Source organism: Apteryx mantelli, chromosome 21 (genome assembly GCF_036417845.1).
Source record: "Apteryx mantelli isolate bAptMan1 chromosome 21, bAptMan1.hap1, whole genome shotgun sequence".
In the NCBI taxonomy this organism is placed as follows: domain Eukaryota; kingdom Metazoa; phylum Chordata; class Aves; order Apterygiformes; family Apterygidae; genus Apteryx; species Apteryx mantelli.
This window is the reverse complement of record NC_089998.1, coordinates 2,860,291-2,876,442: the sequence shown is the minus strand read 5'-3', so window position 1 is coordinate 2,876,442 and position 16,152 is coordinate 2,860,291. Positions and strand designations below refer to the sequence as shown.

The 16,152-nt window shown below is 36.6% G+C and overlaps 1 protein-coding gene across 1 annotated transcript in view; it reads left to right on the top strand.

Annotated features, from left to right (window-relative positions):
- Nucleotides 1-16,152, top strand: part of CNTRL (centriolin) — a 36,592-nt gene that overhangs the window by 7,939 nt on the left and 12,501 nt on the right. The window contains exons 9-26 of the mRNA XM_067309006.1: nucleotides 683-908; nucleotides 1,341-1,450; nucleotides 2,529-2,723; nucleotides 4,347-4,500; nucleotides 5,662-5,882; nucleotides 6,572-6,748; nucleotides 7,776-7,910; nucleotides 9,126-9,271; nucleotides 9,761-9,941; nucleotides 10,976-11,155; nucleotides 11,465-11,644; nucleotides 12,237-12,353; nucleotides 12,799-12,943; nucleotides 13,407-13,546; nucleotides 14,250-14,436; nucleotides 14,699-15,012; nucleotides 15,374-15,582; nucleotides 15,829-16,021. Of these exons, the coding sequence (XP_067165107.1) occupies nucleotides 683-908; nucleotides 1,341-1,450; nucleotides 2,529-2,723; nucleotides 4,347-4,500; nucleotides 5,662-5,882; nucleotides 6,572-6,748; nucleotides 7,776-7,910; nucleotides 9,126-9,271; nucleotides 9,761-9,941; nucleotides 10,976-11,155; nucleotides 11,465-11,644; nucleotides 12,237-12,353; nucleotides 12,799-12,943; nucleotides 13,407-13,546; nucleotides 14,250-14,436; nucleotides 14,699-15,012; nucleotides 15,374-15,582; nucleotides 15,829-16,021 (3,210 nt within the window). The remainder of the gene's footprint in view (nucleotides 1-682; nucleotides 909-1,340; nucleotides 1,451-2,528; nucleotides 2,724-4,346; nucleotides 4,501-5,661; nucleotides 5,883-6,571; nucleotides 6,749-7,775; nucleotides 7,911-9,125; nucleotides 9,272-9,760; nucleotides 9,942-10,975; nucleotides 11,156-11,464; nucleotides 11,645-12,236; nucleotides 12,354-12,798; nucleotides 12,944-13,406; nucleotides 13,547-14,249; nucleotides 14,437-14,698; nucleotides 15,013-15,373; nucleotides 15,583-15,828; nucleotides 16,022-16,152) is intronic.

Genomic DNA, 16,152 nt, shown 5'->3' with positions numbered 1-16,152 from the left:
TTTTCTTACTGAAGGTTAAAATGAATAATTTGTTAAATCTAAGTGACATTTAATGCTTGAATATTAGTATGGATACCTATATATGTATAAGCTTTAACTGAGCAGAGCCAGTGAATAAACATTTCATTCCTATCAAGAACGAAGCACATGATTGTCCTTACTTCTGGCTTTTTTTTTTTCTTCTTGCTAACCAATAGAGCTAGCCTCTGTTGTACTTGCAATATTGAAATTACCTTCTTAGAGATGCCTGAATGAAGTCTGCACAATAAAAGTATGTAAAGATCAGTGATCATTAACTGTGAATGTTTTTTAAAAAAATTATATTTGAGTAAGTTTAAGTACAGCTAGTAGAGTGGTATAAGGATAACCTAGATTAGTGTTAAGTCTACAGCAGTATTAAGAAAAACTCCTCCAGTCAAATACCTGTTTGCATTTAGCAAACTGATCATACCCCAATTGCTAATGTGGCTGTCAGTATCATTAGACTGTTTGTTTTTATTTCCATTGTAAAATCACAAGAGTGTTCAAGGCCAAAAAAGTCAAGCATAGTCTTGTTTTTTTTTCTTTTTTTAAATTATTCTGATTTCAAGCTGATTTTTCCTTTGTACGCTTATTAAGAGAGTTAAATGTATCTTCCGAGTTGACTGCAGCCATGTTTCTAACATTGCTTCATACATTTCAGGATGTTGAACTTGATGATGTACCTGGTGAAAGTCCATATATTGGTAAGGCCAGATACAAAAGAAATATGTTTATAAGAGAGAGTTTTATTGGTAATAAAGCTCAGCAGATGAAGATTGGAAAAATGCAACTAGATGAAGACGATTTATATAGGAACCCCCAGCTAAAATTGCAGCTTCAAACTCTAGAGGAACAACTGAAGGATAAAGAAAAAAAGATTAATTCAGGTAAAATGTTAAATTTATCAAATAAAATATGTGCATCAATGTTTCTTTCACTGATGAAACTCTTGACAAATATTTGACATGCGAATACCAAAAGTATATTAAAGGCTGTAACTTCTAAGCTCTGTATTTGATGCATTTGATGCAAAATTGTTACAATTGCTCTTTGTTGTTATTTTAAGATAATTCAGTAAAAAAGGATTACATTTTTATATTGAAAAGAGAATGCTAGGGAAATCTCCTATCAATGATACTTTAATTTATTGGATACAACCCACAAAAAAGCTTATTGGGCATACATTGGAGACATCAGAATATATTAGTTCTGATGGTCATCGTTTTAGGAAGATGCATTCTAGTTAAAGTATTGAAAGAAAATGTGTATCAGTGTTACATGGAATATAAAAATGTATTTTGATTTTTATTTGTCTGTAGCACAAGGAAGATTAGAAGAACTGCAAAGTGCAATAACAAATGCAGAGCAACAAGTTTTGAAAGTAACAGAGGAACTGCAACAAGTGGAAGATGCTCTGGCTCAGAAAAAAGTATGTGAAGAAGAGCGCTAAGTGATTTATTTATTTAATTATTTATTTTTAAGGGCCCATCATATGCATGTAAATCCATTTGTCATGCATGAAAAAAATATTAGAGTTTTTGGGTGATTTGTTTGTAAAAGCCACGAGACTTGTAGTATAGTAAGTTGCATTGTTACATGTTTCGTGTGATGGTGATGATGATACTGATTGTTAACTTGCTCCAACACATTTTCAAAGGATACCTGTATGACTATTGCAGTAAGTAGACAGTTAAGGGTCACTGCATTACGCAGCAAGAGACATTGATTTGAATCCTAACTTCCCCTTCTCAGTTCCAATAATCAGTGATCTTACAGCTTCTCAAAAGCTTACTAGAGGGAGCAGAAAGAAATAAAATAACATTGCAACAACAGCATAAGCAATGCTGAGGACCTGAAGTCAGCGTTCATGAGAAAGGATGTTTTGCCGTGACATTTCAGTATACTTGTATGGGTTGAATATATGCTGATTTATCAGAAAAGATCGTTCAGGGGAACTCATACTGTGTACGTTTGGTAGTGTAACGGCTGTATAATCAACGTTGATACTGTATAATCAATAATTTATATTAATCCATCAGCCTTAAACTAAAATCGTATCTTCCATTGCTTCAACTATTATCATAAATTATTGCTATTCCTAGTCTTTAAACTTGCTTAAAAATCTTCCATACCTCAACCTAAGGAGTGAAAGGGAAAAAAAGACATTCCGGGTTTCCTTCTTAGGACTGCAAGAAGGAATTATACAAGAGATTTCAAAAGCCTGTTTAAAAATGAAATATTTCAAGGTGATGGATTCTGGGGTTTCCTGGTTTGGCAGACTAATGTTATATAATTGTCAGTTGCCATAAGCTGACTTCTTTTCTATTTTGCAGTTCATTTTGAGAAAGTCCTATGAGTTTTTGTTATCTAAAGAAAACCCTCAGGATTCAGAACAATCAACAGATATTTTTAGACAACCTGCTAAACCAGCAGTCTGATTTAATTTTTTAAAAAATGTTCTCAATTGGCTGTATATTTCCAATATATCTATTTTACCCAACCTGCAGATATCAGAGGCCAAGAAGGAAGATCTTGAGCAGCAATTGAGTAACAAGATACAAATCTTGCATCAGCTACGCAAGGAAGCTTTAGAACTGGAAAAACAGATAGAGAAAGAGAAAAGAGAAATAGGGAAAAAAGAGAAAGAGCTTGAAGACTTGCAGAGTTCTCTTGCTTCGGTAAATCCTAGAGATCCAAGACATGTAAGTAAAATGAAATCTTAAGTTTTTCTGTACTTCATTTATTCATGTGCTGAGAGATGTAGTAAAGATCTGAAACACTTTTTTTTTTTTTAAAGGGGGGACAAGGGGGCATTTTTATATAGTAGCAGCTAAGTAATAGAAGGCGCGTGCGTGTGTTAGGCAGGATTCCCGGTAGCGGACGGGCCTTTGGAGGGAGCGGCCCGCCGTCCCCGCGGCTGCCTCCGCGCTTTAAATCACAACACAGGAAGCGGCGGCCGGGGCCAATCGCCTCCGGAGCTGGTAACAGTCAGCGGCGGCCGCTGCGGGGAGGCTCCCTGCCTGCCTGCCTGCCTGCCTGCCTGCCTGCCTGCCGCCTTCTGCGCTTTCCAGCTGTGTCTTAACTAACCTGCTGTTGGGGAAACAGAAGTGTTCGGAGAAGGCAGAAGATGAGGCTTTATTGCTTTCTATTCTGAAGATATCTGTTCTTTATTTAAATGAATTCTTGATCGGGGGTGGGACGTTTTGCATATAGTATCCGAGGAAGAAAAGACAAAGGCAAAGCTGTAAGTGTTTGGGTTTTTTTTAAACAGTACTCTTGTGACATTCAGCAGCTGCAGCAAAATGACTCAGCAGCAGCACAGTACTTGGATTTTACTTGTTGAAATTACACTTTTGAAAGCCGGATGTTAGTTTGTCTTTAACAGGTGACAACTGAATTGTATTAGTATGAATTTTAAAGATAACTTTTTATTTTAATATGCTAAAAATACAGGAAGCTACGTATTTTTAGACTTTTGTTACAGAAGCAACTTTACTAGTGATTTTTCTGAGAACTTATAATTTAAATTTTCTAGTATTAGCTTGATTTGTGAAGTTTTTTTTGTTTTGTTTTTTTTTGTTTTTTTTGAGTAGTTAAATTTATTTATTTTTCATCGCGACAGTGTAAACTATGTATGTTTCCAAGTTTTTGTCATTTGAGTTGTTTGTGAGTAATTTCATACTGGTGAGAAACAGGTAGCCCTATACTGTGTTGATAATCTGGTTTTGTATACAATTGAAACAATCAGCTAAATTCTTAGTAAACATGTGAAATCCTGACCAAAGTCTGTGAGCTGTGGGCACAGTGGGTTTCTAATAAATACAAAAATAATTCTGCTTTAAGTAAATACTAGTTATGACATTGGCCTGACTTTGTGGTTATCTGGGGTATTTTTCCCTGGGTGGTGACCTGAGAAGTCCTGAAGCATGGTCTGCGGTGAAAACAATGCAGGATGACAGCATTAAAGCTTCTGGGGGAAATCATGTTCATTCTTGACTGAAAGAGGAAATAATAGGTCAGGAAGAAAAGCAGTAGCTGTGAGAACCAATTTATGAACGTGGGCTTTCATCTTCCCTGGCAAGAGGGAGAAGTTTCTAATGATTGTTTTTCACGCAGATTGCTTACCTATCTGGGATTCTTTGTGGGGTGGTAATGAGGGGGAGAAAAAAAAACAAAAGCCAAGCACAACAAGGTGTGCGCCGCACTTGTGACTTGTACTGCCAGTAGTGAGGCAGAGCAGGAGAACAGAGATAAAATACTGAGTTGACTTGTTTTTAATCCGTATTGACATTTTCCCACTTTGCCTTTCCAACTGTAATTTACAGGCACACATGAAAGCTCAAAAAACAAGCAAAGAACAGCAGCTTGATATAATGAACAAACATTATGAACAGCTGGAGAGTCGCTTGGATGAAATGCTTTCTAGGATTGCTAAGGAAACTGAGGAAATCAAGGACTTGGAGCAACAGCTCACTGATGGTAATTTTTTCTTTTCGTCTTGGAGTATTTCTTGTATTTTGGATAACATCACGATTGAATTGAAGATCCAACTTTGTGTATATTTGCTTAAATGATGCACAAAATGTGCAGGAAAAAGTTGAAAACTATTCCTAGATGATCTAAAAGGAAAAAGGTACAGTAATCTTGAGTGATTTTTCTAGTATGTTCACCTCACTGTGAATGATTGGGGGAGGGTGATGTGTTAGTTAAAAACGACAACAAAAAAAACCCAACTGCTTTGATTAAAGGACTGCTTTGTTGCTGTGGGGGATCAGAAAGTCAGGATGTGAAGGCCCTTAATCAAGTCTGAGCTGAGTGGCGTTTTGGTTATTTAACATATCCTTCTGGTCTGCAATTTTGTTACTACAACAGAGGAGAGGGCTATTCTGCTCTTTACTGTATGAGTGAAGTATTAATAGTCTAATGCCATTATGATGTCTACTTTTCACTTCTACTTCAGGTGGTAGTCTGAAATGTGTTCATGTCCGTATCAGAAATACTAAAGAATAGTTACACAGCTAGCACTCAAGCTGATTGTTAAGAGATTCACTCATATCATTTTAGCCTGCATAGAGGTGTCTTTTACATGCATCAGTTTAGTCATCTTTAAGTTTTCAAAACTGACTTAAGAAATTTAGTTCATTGACTTTATTATCTATAAACTTACCATACATCTGAATTTTATGTGAAAGTAAATATTCCAGGTCCACCCTCTGTATATTTAGCTTTTAAAACAATTGAAACAAAATTGATTTAGGTGCAAGGGTAGCAAATGTCATCTTTTTTGGTGGGTTGGGAGGGAGAGATGCACAGGGAACAAAGAACTGGAGGTGGGGAGGGTGACATTTTTTATGGAGAAATTATGGAAATAATATTAATTGAGAGACTTCCTACACCTATTTAATATCTAGCACTGCTGAAGTTTTCCAGTGGTCAGGTCAGTATGGTAATAAGCAAATCCTATGTTCTAGTCTTTAAAACACGGTACAGATATATTTTTTTTTTAGTTGAATACTAGTTACTTGTGTTTATCGCATATTTCAGTAGAACAGTTTAAAGAAGATTGATAATGGCAATTTTGTTTGTCTTGTAAATAGTTGTAAATTATTGACTATGTTGAATTTATTTTGCATTCTGCAGGTCAAATAGCAACAAATGAAGCACTCAAAAGGGATTTAGAAGGTATTATCGTTGGATTACAAGAATACCTTGAAAGTGTGAAGGGTCAGGCAAAACAGGCCAGTCATGAATGTAAGGAGTTGCAGAAGGATAAGGAATCTTTGCTACAAAGATTGGCAGAGCTAGAGGAGGAAAGAAACAACCTGGAAATAGTTGCCATGGATGCAGAAAATATGAGAAAAGTAAGGCTTAATGCTATGTTTCTTCCCAAATTCAGATACTTAAGAATAAATTTGAAAATATAAGTAAATGACAGAACCGGGAATGGCAGACCACAGTTCCTTGGACAAAATTATTTTCTGATATGATAACTTCAGTCAGATGTTCCCATGCCTGTTAAGAACAGAATTTGGCCTTTAAAACCAGAAGCATACAGTAAATGTGTACTTCATGGAAGATCTCTTAGAAGGGCAGGCATTACCTTTCAGGACTGACTAAAAATGGATTTGCAGTCAGTGTCTTAGTGAATTGCATTAGTGACAATTAGTGACTAGTCCAGCATGTGCATATTATTGCTTGCATCTCTCCTGTCATCCAGTTGTTTAAAGAGCTGTCTTATTATACTGATGAGTTTTAATTAAACCTTAAATCAGAGACAAATGTATATCACTCTAGGTTACATCTTGCTAATCTGTGTGTAAATTTTCTGGAAAGTCTGTCACAATAGCATCATTGACCTGACCTTAGTATATGTTTGTTCTAACTAGCTCAAAGCTTTTATGGTTGGTGATTAGGAATAGTGTCTTGATTTTGATCCACCAGCTGCCACATTAACTATCAGTTCCTGAGTAATAGAGGAAGAAAGGCAATGTACTCTAAGAAATCCTGGCTGTCCTGTGTTTATGTTTCTGAAATGAATGTAAAATTTTAGGAAATTGCAATGCTGGAAGGTGCACTCCAAGAGCAACGAGAAATAAATGAATCGCTTAGAGATGCACAAGGGGACATCAGTGCCTATGAGGCTGAACTGGAAGCCCAGTTAAGAGACAGAGACACTGAAGCCAATCAGCAAAAGGAAGAATTGGAAAGACTAAAGCAACTTAGCCAGGTAAGAACAGGACTTCTATGCTGTCAAAGGGATAATCAAGCTGGAAGGGGGTGGGGGGGGCAGAAAAAAGCTTTCCTCCACACAGCATCTCCAACATTGACTTACAAATAGTTGATGGTTTAGATGTGCCCAAAATGGAAGGTGGTATCAGTTCACTAGGATTTATAACTTCAGATTCAAACCAAGGTACAGTTCATTTGAGGGCTCTCTGTAGAGCATATTCACCCTATTTAAACAAAAATAATTATCAGCATGTTTCTGGAAAGAGAAAATTGCACACACATCAAAAGAGTGACACAAACAGTCCTATGAAAAGTAGCAGGAGAAAGACAAAGTTTGTATTTGTTGCTTTTTGTACTAGAAATTGAGGTTTATAGCAAATCTTTTATTTTGTACATAAAGCAGTAGCCTTCTGCTGGGGAAAAACAATGTATGTTTTTAATTTGTGCCTTCCCATTTCATCCTACTGCTGGGGATCCTTATTTGGATTGAGGTGCAGTGGTGATGTACAATAACTACTATTTTGGTTCAGCTTCCATTTGTTCATCTGTTCATCAGAAATGAAGGTGGTGGTTCTTCTGAGAGATTTATTCCAACTACGGGTTCCGGATTGCAGTAGAAAATGCAAAATTGTAAAGTGTGGTGTTCTCTCTCTACCCCTTCCCCTCTCCCCAGCCCCCCATGTCTTTCAGTTCTGGTGTGTCAGGGAAAACTTGGAAGTTCTGTGTAAAACACTGACTAAAGGTCTGTCAGGTTCCATAACGGGTGGGATGTGTTCACGCTAGGGGCCTAGATTAGAATGTGTAACACCAGTCCTGGCGATGGTGGTGTTTTCAGGAATACTGCTGTTATGTTTTTTGGTGCTGGAGGTTCGGGGTTTTTGATTGTTTTTGGGCAGGTGCTTTTTAAAGGGGAGTTATCATGTTGTTATTTTAAGAAATACAGCTGTTTTCTGGGGAGTGATGGGGTGGGGTTGGGGCGAGAATTGGGGAGAAAGGGTTAATCTGAAATCTTTCTGTGTATTTAGATGGAACGATCAGCCCTACAAGCTGAACTTGAAAAAGAAAGGCAAGCATTAGAGAATGCTCTGACCAAAGCACAAATAGCAGAAGAAAAGGAACAAGAAAATTATAAACTCCTTTCTCAGTTCAAACAATTGCAGGTTAAGTATTTGTTGCCTTTTTGATATGTGGTACATTTCTCTACTCCTCTTAGGAATAAAGACTTTGCAGGGTTCCTTTTGAATCTTGTTTTGATACTCAGTAGTATTTATGACTCTTACTTATTTTAATTTTCTTGTTCAGGGACCCTACACCATTGTCATTTATCTGTCTATATTATACATTTGGACTGACCTTTGAAATAACTTCAGAGCTGCTCAGTTATATTGCAGAGGAATTGATAAATCATTTAATTATATCTTAATTTCCCACAAACCTCATCCAGTGCTTGTCAGTAAGAAAATTATTTGGGTGTAAAACCAAAAACTGGTTCAATGCCTAAAACAAACTTCTATTTTATCTCTTTAAAGCTGTGGTCCTGAGATCTTGCTCGGTTGCCATGAAACAGTAATGGCACCCAAGTACAGCAGGCAACACAGCTTGTGCTTCTTAAACTCTTTGGACATTTGAACTGCATATGTATACAGAAAAACCTTTACTTGATAATTGTCACAGATCAGTGCCTTACCTTGGGATTAGAAACTGAGTGTTCTTCTTCCTACATCTTCTGAGAGGGTCAGTCAACAGGATTTCTCTAGGCAAGTTTAATACACTGGGATCAGGATCTTCACAATATGACTGGTAGAGGAGCCCCTTCCGTAAAGCATCTGAATGGTTAGAGCAGTTTCCCTCATTGTTGGAAGTCTGGTTTCAGTCCTTCTTTGGATGTCAAATCCATTCTTCCCATCTCATGTACTCCCCTTATGAGAGGATGCCCTTACCACCAGCCTATAAAGGATCTTCGCCAGACATTAGCACTATCGTTTTTGCTGAAACTTGCCAATGTGCAGAAAAGAATTCAAGATTAATAGAGCCAGGACAAGTATGACTTGTTGGGCTAGTGGCTGGTGCAGTGTCCCTGATTGCTCAGTTCTGTAACGGATGGATAGTGTGACAGGCTTGTGTATGTCAATGGGCTTTGCGTATATAAAGACATTCTTTAACTAATGTAAGAAAAAGGTAAGGTCATTTCTGACTGGCATTTAAATACTTTTCAGCACAGAGGAAACAGTAAAGCAAAGACGATTTGGGGTGTTCCTGTTTTGTTACTGATACTGGTTTTTTTGTACGTTTACACTGGAAAAATGCTTGTTGGACTCTTATGGGATTTTTAACACTGAAATCTGTGGGGGGTGTTTTTTGTTTTGTTTTTTTAGGGAGACAATAATCTCCTCAAACAACAGCTTAAAGATCTACAAAATCAGCTAAACCATGCAGTTGGTAACTTAATTCATCCTGAGGAAGTCCTAGCTCGTATAAATGAACTCAAACAAAAGCTTCAGATGGGAGTTGGAGAGATTAAGTGAGTAAAAACCTTACAAACAGTATTGGATTTGTGCACATGAATTCAGTAAGTACATAAAAGTAATAGTGTATGTGTGCTGCGTCCCACTGAGTGCAGCCTGGGGCAGCTCAAACATGACCTCTAGCACTGTGTGGTTAATTAGGAGAGCATCACCTGAGCTCACTAATTATATTATTGAGAGAAATATACATTTCTCTTGGGTTTCACTACCAGGGACAGGGCTTGCTTTTTTTTTTTTTTTTTTCCTCCAGCCACAAAGAATGGGAATAAACAAAGAAAGACAAAGAATGGGAATAAACAAAGACAAAGAATGGAATAAGCAGAGCTGGGGAGAGGCCTGTCTGTGCAGTGTAAACTGTTCAGTGCTGCACCTGAGCTCATTTATACTGAATGTCTTAAACCCTTGTACTAACGTATCAGGTTTCATTATTTTATTTACTGTTATCACTATTTTCTGTCTTGCAATCTGGATTGATTTTCTTTCAGATGTCATAATTCAGCTGATGTTTTAGGGAAAAGCCTTGCAAATTTGCAGAAGGAATTTAATAACATCCTTGCTGATGCACAGAGAGAAAGAGAGAAAGCATGGGCAAGAGAGAGACAATTGCAGGAAGAAATGGCATCTCAACAGGATAAGCTGGAAGATGTACAGGAAAAATATAGACAGGCACGTAACAAAACTACAAAAACAAGAGTAAGACAACTTCAGCTTAGTCAAAAAACGTAACTTGTAATCTGAGGGTTGAGTTTTACATCATATGTAGCTTTGCTTCCCTCCATCTTTCAGAGAAGTATAATCTTACTAAAAGCAAGCAAAATAGAACACATTTGCTTGTCAGAAATTGGTTTGACACCTTGCTTCAGAGCAGGACACTATTACTTGTGATTAGAACAGGAACAATAATTAGCATTAGAGTTTTGATTTTTTTTTTTTTTTTTTTTTGGTTGTGCACAAGTGTATATCGTATAGTAGCTTCATGATAAAGAAACTATTATAAACAAGCAAAAGCTTTTGAAAAAGGAGGACAAATAATTGATGACTTCCACACTGTGTATACTGTGAAATTCTGGCCAAAGTGGTGAAATACATGGGTCATTCTCACTTTCTTTTGATAAGTCTTATTGTTGTCTTCACAGGCTTCCGACAGTGTTTTTAAGACAAAAAATTAAAATGCATGTTTATACTTAGACTGTGGTTTAAATCAGATATTTTGATGCATATGTCATATGCTCCTTTGTAACCTTTCATGGCCTTTTGGGCCTTTTGTTATATAAAGCTTGCACAAGAATCCTGCTTGGAGGAGAAAAGTTCTATGTGCATTAAAACTTCCAGAAGAAGTCTTCAATTTGGGCTGTAGGATAACGAGGAGAGACCCACTTACTGGTATTTATGTAACAACTGTGGAGTCGTGAATTTTTTTTTAATAGTTCTTATGATTTCTGCCTGATTATTTGGTGAATTAGAACTTTGACTCAATTATATGTCTCACAGGCAATGAAGAGAGCCTAAATATAGATAGAAAAATAAATACAGCCAGAAACCTCAGAAATTCATGATGCATATTATTACCAAAATAACTTGGACACTTATAAAATATAATCGTTACAGTGGCAAAATTTCTTTTTCCCTTCTCTTTTGGTACCAGGTATACTGATAATTGCACTTTTCAGGCTGTTCATTGTAATTTATTTCAATTACAGGTTAAATCCGAAAACAGGCAGAATGAGAACAAGGTCCATCAGTTGGAGAATGAAATTCAACATTTACATGAAAAAATAAAGAGCATGGAAGAAATTCAGGGCCTTGCTGATCAACAGCTCCAGGAGGCAGATGAGGAAAAAGAGACTATTCTTGCCCAACTGGAAGACTTAGAGAAAAAGGTAGGAACGAGTAAGAACAAGATCATACACTGCATTTGATTGCTCAGGAGAAGAAGATTCTAAAGCTTTTAAATTATTTTGCTTTCGAAGACCTAGATCAAATACAGAAAGAACTCAAAAGGTTAAATATAACTCCCCCCCCCCCCTAAATTTTATTGGTCATCTTGATTTTGGATTTTCTGACTCTTTATGCACACAATTCAAAACAAGATAGAATGTTTGGAAAAAGTCATACCAAGAGTAAGTCTTCCTCTTATGTTGTTTTTTACTTAAAACCTATCATAAAACCTATTGTTTTCCTGGTTTCAGAAAAAAATAGATGATGCCAGGGCAGAAATGCAATTTGTCAATCTAGACAAAGAACTGAAGAAATTAAAGAGAGCGATCATAACTTCAGATAAACTGGCAGCCACAGAGCTCTCCATCACTAAAAATCAGCTAAAGGCTCTTCATGGTACTGTTCTCAGAATTAATCAGGAGCGAGCTGAGGTAAATCAACAGATTGATAATTAATTGCTTGTTTTAGTTAAGCAGTGCTTTCTAATGACCATTGTAATGAGGGCAGTCCTGGTATTGCCTTTTAAATTCAACTTTAAATCTTTATTCTGAACTGTCTTGCTACCCAGGAGCTTTTGCTTTGGAGGATGTCTCATTTTGAAATATATAGATAAGAGTCTGAAAAAACTTGGGTTTGGACTGTCTTACTGTGTTTTAGAAGGCAGGGGAGAGGCAAGTTTAATCTTTTATCAGTTGAAAACAGAGTAAATAATTTATTGTTACCTAAGACAGAGAAAAGCAAAAGAAGGAAACATAGAATTTTGTTCTTAACACTTATAGTTTTAAAACTGGGAACCACTTTTGGCTATATACAGACATATACTCTCTAGAAATACTATAAAGCTTAAAGGAGGAACAATATCTTTTGTAAATGGTATGTATTCTTTTACCAGTTTCTCTAATCCCAGAACAGGCTAGTGCTGATGCTTCTTATTAGTCTGTTTTTCACAAAGCTGCATGAGACATCTGCAAGCCTGTGAAGTACTCTTGCAAACTAAAGCCCAAATTAAAATTTCATTTATAGGAATTTGAGGAAGCTGAAGAGTTCTATATTCAGGCAGCTCAGGCAGCTCGAGATCTTGCCCGAGCAGAAGCAGAAATAGAATTGTTACAACAACTTCTAAAAGACAAGGAAGAACAAGTAAGTTGTGGCGATGTTTGCTCCACGTTATAAGAGAAGGATTAAAATATTTAGAGATAAAATACTTAGGGACAGTGCTTCAGTGGCTTTCTGAAACTGCCAAATTTGACAATTTAAATGCCTAGGGTTTTTGTCCCCCATTTTCTCAGGTTTTTACAAGTCACGATGTCTCCCTCCCCTCAAAGAACAAAACAAAAACCTCTTGCTGACTAGGGCAGCTGCTTTTAAGTAAAATTATCACCTGTTGACTTATAAATATCTTTTTGTGGATGCATCTGTAAGATTCAGTCATTTGAAGGGGTGGGGAGAACAATTTTGTTAAAACAGTTATGTGCTTTTTTGCTAATAAGCATTTTTGTAGTAATGGATAGGCCTGTTTGGAAAAAGTTCTAGCATAGTCTGATTTTCACTGAAGTGCTTTGATTTTAAACTTAATTTTAAATAGTTTCAGCATGAAATGGGGAAAGCTGGTGATAAGACTGTTGAGTCAAGCTCTGAGAAGTTTGAAATTGATAAATTAAATGGAGCTATGAAGCAACAGAAAGCAGAAATTGACCGTTTAAGACGATTGTTGGACAACATCAGAACAGGTAACGTGCCTCTTCTATCTCTGTTTCTTGCAGTTAAGCATAGATATAGAAGAATTCACTGTCTTCACCATATTTCTCACTGTTTGCTTCCTAACTTTAAGAAGCTGTTCAGAGCTCTGATAACAGTTTATTCTAGGAATTCTACCTTCCGGTACAGTTCCTGTACATCTTGGGGTTCTACATGTAAAGTTGTTTAGCAGTTTAGTACTGTGTACTTTCCAACTGCTCTCAACCATTGTCGGAGAGCTGTTCAAAAATAAGGGAAAAAAACCAAGCATCAGTTATCTGTAGTATGAACTGAGCGTGTTTTTCCCTTTATATATATATTTTTTGTATTATTTCAGATTAACAATATAGCAATGAGGAAAAGCTTTAAATTGCCTTTTTAATTAAAGGCAAAGGCAGTATTTATGACTTAATTATTTCCTATATGTGCTTATAAAACCATGTACTTAATTTACAGGTAACAAGGATGAAATTGATGACTTACAAGATGAAATTGCAGCACTCAGAAATGTGCTTTCTTACCAGAATGATTACATCACTAGTATAACAGAACCATTCAAAAGAAGGGGATACTGGTATTACATGCCATCATCACAGGTGAGAAATCAAAATCCTATTATGTGGAGAGGAATTTGATATGGGAAAATACATTGTAAACTTGCTAGATTTGGGGGAACTAAAGAGAAAATGTTGGCTGGCATAGACGAAGAGGAAATACTGAAACAATACAAGTACAAATATGTTCTCTGATAAAGCCTTTGCAGAGTCCTATAGTAATAAAAATCTAGTATAGATACAAATTGGAGAAACTACACAAAATGAAGTATTGTAAAATCATTTAGGAAAAAGTTTAAGTAAAAAAGGGGACAGCAAGGGGAAATATGTTGTTTGCGTTCAATAAATCTGTATTTTTGATCGCTCTTTCTTCCCTAACATAGACAATAGGCATTGTAATAGGCCAAAAAAGAGTCCTATGTGATAAAAGTTCTCACACTTTTTTTATTTTTTATTTCTCCATCACACAGGTCAAACATTCTATAAAGGTTACTATGTATTGCTTGATGATATGGGATTTCCAAAGAGTCCTTTCAAAACAGTGTTTGTCTGGACTTAAGAGAAAAATTGTTAATGTATATGTAGTGATCTTTTTAATGCAGCATAATGCTTGGGAATGAGAGAAGGCACAGTATGACTAGCCTGTTCTTGAAAAATCAGTGTTTGGAATGTCTAGAACAATTCATTTACTTTGTTGTTTCTAGAATACAGGATCTCATATTAATGCACATTCTCTTTTCTTTAGGCCTCAACTCCTGCTTCTCACAGCACAAAAGATTCTGGAGTTGGTTTACTGTGTTCTGGCACATCCCCACCCAAAAGAGGGCATGTTCAGGACAAGCAAGTCAGGAGGGAAGACGTGCCTAGTCCAAGAGGCTGTTGGATTTATTCACCAGTCAGAACTAGGTTGTACAAAACAAATTCTGCTAAAGGTAAATCAGTCTCATGGTCTCAGAATGTTTAGGAACATACTAAACATAGATTTGAGTAGAGTTCACAGTGAATTTTCCTGGTATACCTGAGTGAATCATAAATGTTTATTACTCTTGAACTCATTTATTTTAAGCAATGTTTGTTACATTTTTGTACATTACATAGTTAAGAGAATGTGTTTTATTTTGAAATGTGCATTTTAAGAATATCTTTTATTTAAAAAGTGAAAAAGTAACTTTCTTTTTCTTTTTTTGCCTAAAGATAGAAGAGAGAAAGATGATGGTGGAGAAAATGAGGAAATTCATGTTCCAAAAGACCCTCCCTTTGTACCACCACCTGGTACTGTTATTTACACAGTCCTTCCAGATGGTGCCCCTGTACCTCAGGGAACTGTGGTTTATGGCCCTCCTCCTTCTGCACCAGCAAATGGAGGCTCAGTTGCTCCTGGAACAGTTATCTATGGCCCACCTCCTGTGGGAGCCCAGGTTGTTTATGGCCCTCTTCCTGCTAATTTCTCTGTCCCACTCATTCCTGTTGGAGTGCTTCACTGCAATGTGCCTGAACATCATGAATTGGTAAGATACAGAGCTGTAGGCTGCAGATTTAGCCATAGGCAGTTGACTTATGAATGAGTGAGGAACACTTTTTAACAATGTGCTTTCTCAGAAAACATCCTCACTTTCACAGACTCCATGTAAGGAGACAAAAAAAATCTCCCAAAGAAGTCAAATTTAGGATTATGCGGAATCTTAATCTAGTTATGAAAAAGTCTCTTCTAGCAAGATCCTGGATCTGAGTGCTTGCTAATGAGAATGCTCTATCTTTAATGGTCCAGTCTTTGCTAGCTGTAGCTGCTGTTTTGTCTGAAATATGCTGTTTTGGAGAACTGAGGTGGAAAACTGGTCTTGATTTAACTATTGTATTTTCTGTATGTAGGAGAATGAAGTCTCGAGGCTAGAAGACATTGTGTATCATTTAAAGTCTCGGAAATATGGAGATAAATGGTCAGGGGAAGCTGATCACAAACGTAGGAAAGAGGTGGAAAAATTACATCAGAATATTGAAGATCTGGTGCATGAAAGAGAAGAGCTGGAACATGAAGTAGCAGAGCTACGAAGAGCAGCTCAGAAACATAACAAACGGAAGTAAGAATATTGTACTAGATTGCATTTAAAACAAGCATGTGGAAATTCTTAATAACTTTTTTCCAGTAACAGTCAGTTTTGATACCTGTACAGTTAATGTTCACATTTGTATAGTATATGTAACAGACTATTATAGCTTTAAGAGACTCCTAGGTCTCTAGCATTTTGTATTTTAATTCTGTTGGTGTTGTGGGTTTTTCTTTTTTTTCTTTTTTCTTTTTTTTCTTTCCCCTCCTGACTTACTAGGGACTTTATTGAAGGGCATACTGACAATCTAATAGCAGAACTACAGTTAGAAAAATCTCTTAAGCATCATGAAGATATTGCAAATGAAATTGAATGTATAGAGAAGACACTTTTGAAACGACGAGCAGAACTTAGAGAAGCAGACAGGCTACTTGCAGAAGCTGAAATAGAACTTGAGAGCACACGGGGAAAGGTAAGTAATGCCATAACTCTGAGTGCAGAAGGATTTCTGTGTTACATAAAGATTGTTTTAGGCAGAGGAAATGCATGTTTTTAAGGGGAAAGGCAGGTGGAGATCATTTTAAGTTCTAGGAGTTGCATGTT